The sequence below is a fragment of the Pipistrellus kuhlii genome, unplaced genomic scaffold (assembly GCF_014108245.1).
Source record: "Pipistrellus kuhlii isolate mPipKuh1 unplaced genomic scaffold, mPipKuh1.p scaffold_m20_p_16, whole genome shotgun sequence".
NCBI lineage: Eukaryota > Metazoa > Chordata > Mammalia > Chiroptera > Vespertilionidae > Pipistrellus > Pipistrellus kuhlii.
This window is the reverse complement of record NW_023425471.1, coordinates 2,903,519-2,916,592: the sequence shown is the minus strand read 5'-3', so window position 1 is coordinate 2,916,592 and position 13,074 is coordinate 2,903,519. Positions and strand designations below refer to the sequence as shown.

The window sequence follows — 13,074 nt, the reverse complement described above, 5'->3', positions numbered from 1 at the left end:
ATTCTTTGAACTCATGCCATTCTCTCCAGCAACTTCTTTGTTTCTACATCTTGTTCTCCACTCAGTTCCTGATTCCTCCAAGCAATTTATTGCCTCCAGGCCTTTGTACCTGCTGTGCTCCTTTCTCTGCCCAGAAACCTCTTACTCACCTCTTCTCCAGTGAGGCTTTCTATCTCCCATTTTATTTTCTCTCTCTGTACTCTATTTCTTTTACAGTCTGTATAATTTTGTATTTATTTTGTTAATTGTCTACCTCTCTAGAAAGTAAATGCCACAAAGCCTGACCATATCTTTTATTCACCAATATATGTATTCAATGAGTAGCAGGCTCTCTATCAGCATTTCTCAAATGAGGGAGCTATTTAATAATTAATAAAAACTTAAATAGGTTAATAGAAGATAGTTTATAAAAAGGGAAACATAAGTAGCCTAATTAACATATATGAAGCACCTAGAATTGTACCTGTTAGGTACTAAGCCCTATATATATTTAGATATTGTTTTATATTCATAATGTTTAATAGTATTTGGTAAATTAAAATTAGTATTGTCACATAAACTGATAGTCAAATTAAAAGAGTAAGGAGATATCAACTTCTGCTTAGGTAAGATTAAAAATATTTAGATGGTCAACATTTTGATGAGATAGGTACTATTTACAGATAGTTCCCAAGTAATTTGACCAAAAACAATTTGGATGAAAGCAAGTCAGTTAGTATAGCCTTTTCCTTATTTTTTTCTTTTTGCCCCTCCTTCCTCCCCCCCAGATTCTCTGATATTTTTTCTTTTTCTCTACCCTCCCCCCCCCAGCAATTAAGAGGCTGAAAATGTTTGTGGCAAACATATATTGGGAAAAATCTAAATGGACAACAGGGGAATTGTTGGAATGAGTTAACTTGCTAGCAATAGGGTGTTATGAGAGAAAGTTTGTAGAGCACATACTAAGTTGAAAACTGCCTGTGGTGAGCAAAATTAACAAGTCTAGAAAAATCAATGACTACTAGTAGACATGTTCAGCAAAATTGCTGTTTATACACATGATCATGTTGACCAGTTTGCTTTTGGCCACATTGCATGTAGTTAGAAACCTACAGATATATCAAGAGCCCTTAAAGTGTCTACAGTTTTAAACCCAAAATTTCACTGTGAAGAAAAAAAAGAAATGTGGTCAAAGATTTATCTGTAAAGAGTTATCAAAAGTTAGCAACCAGCCGAAACCAGTTTGGCTCTGTGGATAAAGCCTGGGCCTGTGGACTGAAGCTGTATCTGGTTCGAATCCAGTCAAGGGCATGTACCTTGGTTGCTGGTACATTCCTCATAGGGTGTGTGCAGGAGGCGGCTGATTGATCTTTCTCTCTCATTGATGTTTCTAACTCTCTATTCCTCTTCCTTCCTCGCTGTAAAAAATCAATAAAATATATATTTTTTAAAATTAGCAACCATATAAAAGGGGGAAAAAACTTAAAGCAACATCCAACATTAAGGGCATGAGTCAACATGAGGGTGAGCAGCCAGGAATAGGTAGAAACACTATTCCTTTTTCTTACTGGATATTGAAAATTCACACTTGTTAGTACAGTTACTTAGAATAATTTGCTTAAGTTACATAGTATAGTAAGATTGAGAATTTGAGTGCATTTTATGACAAATCATTATATCATAAAGGGTTGAAATTGTTCCCAAAAGGAAATGTAAAAGCATTTATTACAGCTCTGATATGTATCAAATGGCTGCCACTTGCTTTTAGGGAAGGAAGACCAGCATGGTGGCAAAATTAGCAGCATTCAGGGATAAATGGGTGGCAGTTAATTGTGAAAGTAGCTGTGGCAAGATGAAAGACATTTCCTTTGCCACTCTCACCAACTGTAGCATGCTCTGGGAAGACGTTTGCAAGCCAGATGCCTTCCATGTGGAAGGCATTTAATCTCCTAAATAAGATCACATTTACAGATAAAACCAGAAGAAAGCCAGCTTGACAGGGGTATCATACCAAAAGCCAGGGTAAGCAGGAAGCCTTTGAAGGATAGAAGATGAAGGTAGTTGGGGTTTGGAAGGAAGTGGTTTTGTAGACCCTGTTTGGTCTTGGTTGTTTTTGGTCATTATTGGAGTGGTGTCTTTGGCTCATTAAAGGTTTCATTCTGACATATTTATAAAAAACAAGGGACAAGATTTGTATTGGTTTGGTAGCACTCCTGTTGTTGGTTAGCCAAAATTCACCCCTAACCTTTTATGAAGAGTTATTTACCTTCTAGAAATGTTGCCTACTTGATATTTGAACTTTAAGATTTTAATCCAATAGGCCTTTCACATACAGGCTAACTCATTTAAAGATAACTTTTCTAAACACTTCTAACAAAGAATTATGAACTGAGAAGAAAGACAAAGGAGGAATAGCTTTGGATTTTAGTACCTGTGCCAGTACTATTAATCAGGATCAAAACAGAGAAAAGGAAGAGGAAAATCTCAGTGATTGAAAGGTGTTAGTTTTGTTCACGCTGAAACATCCTTAGAGGAATGTTTTACTTTAGGTTAGACTGGACCAATTTATTTTAATCCTATGGAAATAGATACGTAGCTAAGTTTTTACCAAAAAATGATTTATTTAATTAAATTCTCATTGTATTATGAAGGCTTATTAATAGTTTAATACTAAACTTAAAAATAAACAAAACAGATCACAGAAAAGAATGTGCCTATTGGTGATAATTTCTTCATTTTTGCAAATCAGCAGTGTGTAATAGAAAAATCAAATCCAGGCTTGCTTAAACTGAATTTGAAGCTGATGTTATGTTGAGTTAAACAAATATAATTTATATTTGCTATTTCAACAGAGTTACCATGGAAGATAAAAACTAAAAAAACAAAACAAAAACAAACAACAACCAAAAAACCAAATCTACCTGCTTTTCAAAAATTATGTGTGTTTGAGAATTTTATCACATTATTGATTAATTGAAATACAATAATGTACTTTTAGGTTTGGGGTAGTTGATTATTCAAGATGTGTGTTATATTGAAATCTTCAATAACCTGATTTTCAATATAAAAAGGGTATTAGAATCAGAATTCTATTTAGGTTAATAAGGTGATGAAAAACTCAAATTAAATTATTCAAAATAAATTAAAAGTTTCCCTTTAGTCCTTTTCATGCTGAAAGACAATAGAGTATATTTATGGCTTTATAATATTGTAATGTATCTAATTGGTTTCTATTTAAAATTTATGAATGAGTAAATAAGTACAGAATTCTGTGTGTTTTGCGCGCATACATGTGTATCTAAGTAGTTGCAATCTTAAAGAGATAAAGTACTATTTTTGGACAACACAAATAAGGTTGAGAAATTAGAGGCAGGGAAAAAAGTAAAAGCAAGCCCAGACAGCAAGATTGATGACTGAGTCCTAACCGGTTTGGCTCAGTGGACAGAGCATCGGCCTGCAGACTGAGAGGTCCCAGGTTCAATTCCGGTCAAGGGCATGTACCTTGGTTGTGGGCACATCCTCAGTGGGAGGTGTGCAGGAGGCAGCTGATTGATGACTCTCTCTCATCGATGTTTCTAACTCTCTATCCCTCTCTCTTCCTCTCTGTAAAAAATCAATAAAAATATATTTAAAAATAAGATTGATGACTGAGTTTGAGGGCAAGAATAGGCCTGGTCACCCTCCTCACCCCAGCCACATCTCGCTTTTCTATAGCTCTAGTCTGAGAAGTCAGAAGGAAATTTTAAAAATGAAAATGTGGAGGAAAACATTAATTTTCTTATTCAGAATTTTAGAATCAGAGATAGACTTTAACATCAGTGAGTCTCAAGATGAGATTTTCAGATGAGCGAACTAAGCCCAGAAGAAGAAAAGTTTTTCGCTAATCAGCAGGAAAGGCAATCCTAGCATCAAAGACTTGGTTTCCAGATCAAGAGTATTTTTATGACTACATTCTGGGAGAATATTAGTAAAAATTAAACTAAGAACCTCTTTGTGATTAATCTCTGTTGTAGGTAAGGATGCTGCATCTGCTACTGAGGGAGAGGTTAGGAAAACCATTTATATATGTGTTTTTTTAATTTTTAAAACTAGCCCTGACCCATTTTGAAAGTATTACAGATGTCACTCTTTTTCCCTCATTGACACTCCTCTTCCCCAGTCCTGACCCCTCACCAGGCCTTCATCCCACTATTGTCTATGTCCAAGGATTATGCATGTACGAATTTAAGTTCTTTGGTTGACCTCTTTCCTCCCTCACCTTCCCTCTGAGAATCCTCAGTCTGTTGGATGCTTCCATTGGATCTATTTTACTTGTCAGTTTATTTTGTTCATTTGGTTCCACATGTAAGTAATATCATGTGATACTTGCCTTGGCTTATTTCACTTAGCACAATACTTTCAAAGTCCCTCCATGTTGTCTCAAAGGGTAAGAGAACCTTCTTTTTTATAGTTTGCATAGTATTCCATTGTGTAAATGTACCACAGCTTTTTTGTCCACTCATCTACTGATGGGCTGTTTTCAGATCTTATCTATTGTAAATTGAGCTGCTATGAATATAGGGGTGCATATATTCTTTCTGATTGGTGTTTCTGGCTTCTTAGGATATATTCCCACAAGTGGGAATTACTAAGGCAAATACAATAGCAGTTCTATTTTTAATTTTTTAAGGAAACTCCACTCTGTTTTCCATAGTGGCTGTGCCAAGCTGCATTCCCACCTGCAGTGTGCTAGGGTTCCTTCTTGATTTACTGATGGTAGCCATTCTGGCAGGTGTGAGGTAGTATATCATTGTTGTTTTAATTTGCACCCCTCTGATGATTAGTGACATTGAGCATTTTTTCATATTTGTCTTGGACATTTGTATGTCCTCTTTGGAGAAGTGTCTATTCAGGTCCTCTGCCCACTTTTGATTGGATTGTTTGTCTTCCTTTTGTTGAGTTGTATGAGTACTTTATATATTTTGGAAATTAACTCCTTATCAGCTATATTATTAGCAGATATGTTCTCCCATACATTGGGCTCCCTTTTCATTTTGATCCTGGTATCTTTTGCTGTGCAGAAGCTTTTTAATTTAATGTAGTCCCATTCGTTTATTTTTTCCTTTGTTTCTCCTGCCCTAGGCATTGTATCAGTGAAAATTTTGCTATGTGAGATGACCTTTAAACCAAACAGGGGTTCTTTTTCTGGAAGAGAACAAAATATTGCTCATATAGAGGAGTCATCTGATATTATGTGACACTTACCCTTTATCTTCTTAAAGGTAATTTGAGAAGGCTTCCTTAGGCAAAACCAGATTCTTTCCATATGGTGCCTCACACACCTAATGATTCTAGGGAATCAGCTCCTACATCTTGCTGGTGCTGCCCTTGTGTTATATATGTTTCAAGCTCCTCAAATTGATTGTGAATCTTTGGCCTCAGGCTGCACTTGATGTCACAGGTCTTTCTGGTTTCATTTATGTATGCACAAGGGAATTTGCTTTTCTGTTTTTGAAGCAGTATTGATGAATCTTGACCTTCTAAGCCATATAAAACCACCTACCAGACCATTTAAAGCCCAAAACTTCAGTACACTAAACAATCATAGGAAAGGGAATAATTTTCTGATAGCATTATTTATAATTCTCTATTATACAATTTAATAGGCATACAAATGTACACTTTAATCATACCAAATCACCCTTCCTGAAAAAGGCATTTCAGAGATCATAATAATCTGGCCACTTGGGTATAACAAATAAACAAATGTACAAATCAAGTGTACAGCTCAGAGAATTTTCATCAAGTGAACACAGTCATGAAATCAAAAACCAAGTCAAGAAACAGAACATAATTATTGAGTAAATTAAGCAAGACCAAAAATTACATGTATATGATTCCATTTATATAAAATTTAATGAAGTGCAGGCAATGGTTGCTGGGGGATAAGGAGTATGAGATTTAGGGATTACAAAGAGACCTGAGAAAACTTCTAAGAGTAATGGGATATGTTTACTATCTTAATTGATATTTTCAGAGGTTTATATATATCAAAATGTATCAAATATTGTGAAATAGCCCATTTATTGTCTATCAATCATATTTTTCAAAAGTTGGACTTTTTTAATTTGCAAATTAATTTTGGGGGTAATGACTCAGAGGGGACACGAGGAAGCCTTCTGGTGTGATAGTCTTCTTTGGCTTGATATAGGTATACTAGAGGCCCGTTACATGATAGTCATACAAGAATAGGCCTTTCTCATTTATGGATAATAAAGAACATTATAAACTGATGAACCAAAAGATAGATATAGAGACAGTAAAGCAACAAGCAGACTGTCAAATTACAGTGGGGAGGGGAGGAAGATCTGGGGGAGATAATAGATCAACCGAAGGACTTGTATACATGCATATAAGTACAACCAATGGACATAAAACTCTGGGGAGGGAGGGTATGTATGGCAGGGAGGGAGGGGGGCAAAAAAAATCAATAAAATACATTAAAAAAATTACACAATAAGCAATCCAAAAAAAAAAAAAAGAATAGGCCTTTCTTCCCTTGGCTTCACACCCAGCTGCCCAGGAGCCGGCAAGTCCCCAATTCCTGGCCACCAGGGAGCCAGCATGTCCCACTTCCAGCCCACCGGGGAGCCAGCAAGTCCTTGCTTCTGTCCTGAGCATGGCTCCCATAGTTCCCTTCGCTGTTCCTCTTCCTCTCATAACAGGCTTCATGCCCCTCCTGGCAGCTCCAAGCCTGCATATGCAAATTAACCCCTACCTTTGGTGGGTTAATTTGCATACTCACTCTGATTGGCTGTGGGCATAGCAGAGTGATGGTTAATTTGCATGTTTCTTTTTTATTAGGTAAGATGGGCAAAAAACAAAATGTAGCAAAGAAAAATCTGTATACTATATTTCAGGTTTGTGCATTTCACTGTATTTAAGTTGCAACTTCTTAAAAATAAATCTTACCAAAAAAATAACAAATAAAAATAAAAGAAACAGAACATTATTAGGCCCCAGAAGCCCCCTTTTAAACTGATCCAGTTACCAAACTTTCCAAGGTGACCACTTTTCTGGCTTTTAACAACATAGACTAATTTTGCTTTTTTAAAAAAATCCTCACCTGAGGATAGTTTACTGATTTTTTTTTAAAGAGAGGGAGGTAGAGACAGGGAGAAAGAGATGGAGAGAGATAGGGAGAGGGAGAGGAGAGAAGGAGAGAGAGAGAGAGAGAGAGAGAGAGAGAGAGAGAGAGAGAGAGAGAGGGAGATGTCGATCAGCTGTCTCCCATAAGCACCCTGACAAGGGATCAAACCCACAACCTAGGTGTGTGCCCTGATGGAAATCGAGCCCACACCTTTTGGTGCATGGGACGACACTCCAACCAACTGAGCCTCACTGGTCAGGGCTAGCTTTGATTTGTTTGAACTTTATGGAAATGGAATAATATGGTATATTATCTTGTGTGTTTTCCTTCATGTGCTTAGCATGATGCTTGTGAGATTTATCTGACTTATTATTTGTGGTTAGGTTCATTCATCCTCCTTGCTATGTAGTATTCCATTGTGTAAATATATTACAACTCATTATTTATTTTATCTTTAAAGACATTCAGACTATTTCCAGTTGTTGTCTGTTATTGAAAATATCACTATCAAGATTTGTGTACATGTTTTTAGCTAAACATTTCTGTTGGGAATACCCTTTTGAGTTGGAAGGCTGGGTCAAAGATTATGCACATATTCACCTGTATTACATACTGCCAAGCAGTTTTCTAAAGTTTTATACCAAGTTACAGTCCCACCAGTAGTGTATGAAAGTTAATTACTTTATATCCTTGCCAAATATAGCTTTATGTGCTTTTTCATTTTTTGTTTGTATTTTAAGTTTAAAAAAACTAGCACTTGGGCTTTATGATAGACAATGAGGCATCATCAAGTTTATAGCAACAGTGATCATCCCTTGGGTTTTGATCTATGCCAGTGATTCAGAACGGTATCATATTGAATTACTAACTCTATTGAACCTTTGCCAGAATCAAAGCCACTGTGTACAATGGAAAATCCTGTAAAAGTTTGTGTTTCTTACATTTGAAGTCATGGCTTTTTCAAGCCAGCAATAATAGACCACCTTTTTGTCCCCTCAGAGGTCCAAATTAGAACAAATAAAAAATGATTACTGGTCCCTTTTTATTTCAAAATACACATAGCTTTATTAAGACCTAGGCAAGAAATATACAGTTGGATGAGAGATATCAAGTGGAAATTTGGAGCAACTACTGGCCAGTAAGTGATCATATTTGACCTGAAACATCTGACCATATTTGAGAAATGGCTGTTGGAGATAGCTGCCATCCTGAAATAGCTTGTCACTGTATTGAAAAGCCAGGAAGGCTAACTTTTAGACCAAGACTCTTAAGAGGGAGCTGTAATGGCAAACCATCCAGCCCCTACCCACTACCCAACTTTAGCTGCACCTTCCAAAGAAGGAATTGTACATAATGGATTCATACCCCAGGCCCTCTATAAGGGCCCAGTTGAAGTAAAGAAGAACCCTATTCTTGGGAAGATGCTGACGGTTTCCCCTTTCTTTTCAGTCCAAGATTTACACTCGCACACCAACCTTATATTTGGACTTCAAATTGGACCAAGGAGCAAAGCATTCCCAGCCTGTTCCTAAAGGTATGATGGGTTCTGGGGTTTAGTGATCATTGCAGGAAGGAAAAGAGGGATGGTACTGTCTCTTGAATGTTCTTGATTCCGAACCTTAGCACAAAGGTCTATGAATACAGTTTATGTTAAATTATGGGTCAACTAGCCAATATTGGTGGGTCCTTTTAAGTTATGAAAATCATACAATGTCAGGACCCTCGGGGACACTTCCCTCATTTTACAGGTATGAGCACCAAGACCTAACAATTAGCCAATATCAAGGCCACATAAAGGCTTTCTGGACAAGGCAGTGTTTTTATGCATTTCTCCTGACTTCCTGGCTACTATTGACTTCAGTGTTCCTGGAGGCAAACTCTGACCTTCTTACTTATGTGCAAGCACATCTCTAATTGAGATACACACATCTTTGATTGTGGTACACACAACTTTGATTGAGATATACACAATTCTTTTTAAAAATATATTTTTATTAATTTCAGAGAGGGAGGGAAAGGGAGAGAGATATAGAAACATCAATGATGAGAGAGATTCATTGATCGATTGCCTCGTGCACGCCCCCCACTGGGGATTGAGCCTACAACCTGGGCATTTGCCTTTGATCGGAATCAAACCCGGGACCCTTCAGATCCCAGGCCAACACTCTATCCACTGAGTCAAACTGGCTAGGCCCATGGTTGGCAAACTGCAGCTCACAAACCACATGAGGCTCTTTGGCTCCTTGAGTGTGGCTCTTCCACAAAATACCACAGCCTGGGCGAGTCTATTTTGAAGTGGCATCAGAAGAAATTTAAGTTTAAAAAATTTGGCTCTCAAAAGAAATTTCAATCGTTGTACTGTTGATATTTGACTCAGTTGACTAATGAGTTTGCCAACCACTGGGCTAGGGCAATATACACAATTCTTAATAAAAGTATTGCTATGGAATACTTACTTACCTTTACACTGACATTTAAATACAAAGAATAATATAAAACTCCAGGAACTTAAGACCAATTTTATTAAAAATAAAAAATAAAAAAATAGAACCAGAGGCCTGGAAACATGGAATAGATTACAGGGTCTCAGAAGGAAGAGGTGAGGAGGAGGGGGTGGATGGGAAGAGATTAACCAAAGGATTTATACACATATATGCAGTGCCCTTGAACACAGACAATAGGGTATTGAAAGCCTGAGATGGGAAAGGAAATGGGTAGAAAAGGCAAGAGGGGGGGGAGGGAGGACATCTATAATATTTTCAACAATAAAGATTAAAAAAAAGAATACTTTGAAAAAATGGTTACACCTGAGGTCATTAGTCATCAACCTCAAACCCATTATTTTCTTTGTTTTTTTTTTCATTCTGCTTATTTTTAAGTATAACCCCCCCACACACAAATTAAGTCCTTCATTTAAACATATGCCTACCCTTATACATAATTTTTATGACAATAAGCGTGGTAGCATACATTAATTTTTCCCTTTTTTATTTTCATCCCCATCCCCACATCCCTTTTCCTCCCTTCTCAGCCCATAGTGGTACCTTCTCTATATGTACCACATTTAGGGGAAATCACAGATGTATCTACACTTACTTTTGTACACTGACATATATATGCATGTAAATATACACATTTTGGGGTTATTTTGTTATTATTTTACTAAAACATATATGTATAAGGAGTAGTTGTAAAATTCAATGAACTAATGAACTCTAAGACTGAGAGGCAGAAGGAACATGAGCTGGATTAAGCCAAGGAATGTAGGCCAAGTAAAGCTCTCACCAGGGACCTTTGCAAGAATTAGGAACCTCCATGGAAATGAGAGCAAATGCCACAGAAAATGATTTACATATTTAAAAGCAAAGTTTTACATTTTTCATGTTTGACTAAGGGAGCTCTGACTTAAATGTGTTACTGATTAAACTGTCCTACAGGGCCAGAGGTAAAATGTGACCTCCATCCCAGCTCATTTTCTTTCTTATTGCCTGAGGAAAGGGAAGAGTTTCCCAGCTGCAAAGAGCCAGTAGCTTGGGGAGGACATTAGTAGAAGACAGGAAACTGTAGGGCCAGTGCCCTCTGACAGCAGAATAAAAATGTGAGGATCTTATCATTCCTAGTGCAGGACAGAAAAGTGGGAGGGGAGGTGGGGGAAGAAAGTGAAGAAGGATTTGAAAAATCTCACAAGATAACTCTTTGCTGATGCAAGGCAGAGAAGGAATTCTAATAAAATGTGGTGGTTCTTAAACAATTTGGCTCATGCTTTGCTGTAGCTTTAAGAAACAATGCTTGATGAAATTAATCTAAGTTTAACAGAAGCAAGAGCAGATGGACCACATTTTAAAAAGAAGTGTGTGTGGGGGGTGGGGGGGAGGAAATAGCCCTTGTTCCTATACCATTCCCTCTAACCCCGTGTCTTCCAACTAGGAACATGAATTATGTTATTACTAATGAAGTTGGCTTCTATATTCTAATAGAAGATTTTTTCACAGGGCAAAATAGGTGAATGTACTTGCTAGATTGACTTGGCCATTCCTTTGAACAAATGTTTGGATCATGTAAGAAATAAACAGGGAAAGCAAGCAGACCCAGGCGATTAGGTGTAGACCAGTTTTGTGCTTGGAGGGTGAGTAGGAATGAAGCAAAGGGGGTAGAGGAGACATGATATTAGATCAAATAATCAAAATAATCCCAAATAAAAACCAAGTTGAGCAGGTGAAAACTTTGAGGTTCTGTCAAATTCAGAAACCATTACTTTTTAATATTGGGTCGGCAGCTAAGTAATTGCGGGTTTCACACACATATGGCTTCAGTTGAATTTTTAGGTTTGCAGACGTAGTACAAATGTAAAACACATTTTGTTATTTGGTAGTTGGCTATTCAGCTGTTAATCAGTGAAAAAAGTTTTTTGATCTGTTTTGTAGTTTTCGTTTGGCATTCGTTGAAAAATGGAAAATCAAAAGGAACATTTTCGTCATATTTTGCTTTTTTATTTCCACAAGGGAAAAACGCATTGCAAGCTCATAAAAAGTTATGTGCTGTTTATGGTGACGAAGCCTTAAAAGAACGGCAGTGTCAAAATTGGTTTGCCAAATTTCGTTCTGGTGATTTTTCACTCAAAGATGAAAAACGCTCTGGTCGTCCAGTTGAAGTTGATGACGCCGTAATCAAAGCAATAATCAATTCGGACTGCCACAGTACAACACGTGAGATTGCAGAGAAGCTTCATGTATCACATACATGCATTGAAAATCACTTAAAACAACTTGGCTATGTTCAAAAACTCGATACATGGGTTCCTCACGAACTGAAAGAATCACAGTTAACACAACGCATTAGCAGCTGCGATTTGCTAAAGAAACGTAATGAAAATGATCCATTTTTAAAACGACTGATAACTGGCGAAGAAAAATGGGTTGTTTACAACAATATCAAGCGGAAAAGATCGTGGAGCAGGCCAGGTGAACCAACTCAAACAACATCAAAAGCTGATATTCATCAAAAGAAGGTTTTGTTATCAGTTTGGTGGGATTACAAAGGAATTGTCTACTTTGAACTCTTACCACCCAACCGAACGATCAATTCTGATGTCTACATTGAACAACTAATGAAATTAAACAATGCAGTTGAAGAAAAGCGGCCCGAATTGACAAATCAAAAAGGTGTTGTATTCCATCATGACATTGCAAGGCCACACACATCTTTGGTCACTCGGCAAAAATTAATGGAGCTTGGTTGGGATGTTTTGCCACATCCACCATATAGTCCTGACCTTGCACCATCTGATTACTTTTTGTTTCGATCTTTACAAAACTCCTTGAATGGTAAAAATTTCAATAATGATGATGATGTCAAATCGTACCTGATTCAGTTTTTTGCTAATAAAAACCAGAAGTTTTTTGAACGTGGGATTATGATGCTGCCTGAAAGATGGTAAAAGGTCATTGATCAAAATGGGCAATACATTACAGAATAAAGTTATTTAGTTCCATGAAAAAATTGTCTTTGATTTTCTTTAAAAAATCCGCAAGTACTTAGCTGCCGACCCAATACCTTAAATTATTATGTGTCCTTACAATGGACTGCTTTTCAGTCCTTCCCAAGGATGAGTTATTTATCTAAATTTTTACATGAAAAGGCATCCAACCAGATCATTGAGTTAATTCTCATTTTTAAGCAAACAATATGTAGTGCAAAAAATATAAAAGAAACTTAAAGTACAAATACAGAATTACTAACAATATTCATGTCAGTAAGTATGAAGATTTCAGAAAGATGCTTTTTGTTTAGATAACATCACATAGTACTTTCACAGTATTAAAATACAGGCATGGGTAAAAGAGAGTTTACAGTTGTTCATACAGAAGAATACATACAGATTATTATGATAGCTTTATTAACTCAAAAGAATTTCATTCACAATTATAAGCCTACTTTTGTCCACACCTGTATTGTCAAGTTATGTG

General features: G+C 36.8%; 1 protein-coding gene across 1 annotated transcript in view; it reads left to right on the top strand.

Moving 5' to 3' along the window:
• PIR (pirin) overlaps window positions 1–13,074 on the top strand; it is a 74,681-nt gene that overhangs the window by 38,824 nt on the left and 22,783 nt on the right. Inside the window, exon 6 of the mRNA XM_036439535.2 lies at window positions 8,558–8,642. Within this exon, the coding sequence (XP_036295428.1) occupies window positions 8,558–8,642 (85 nt within the window). The remainder of the gene's footprint in view (window positions 1–8,557; window positions 8,643–13,074) is intronic.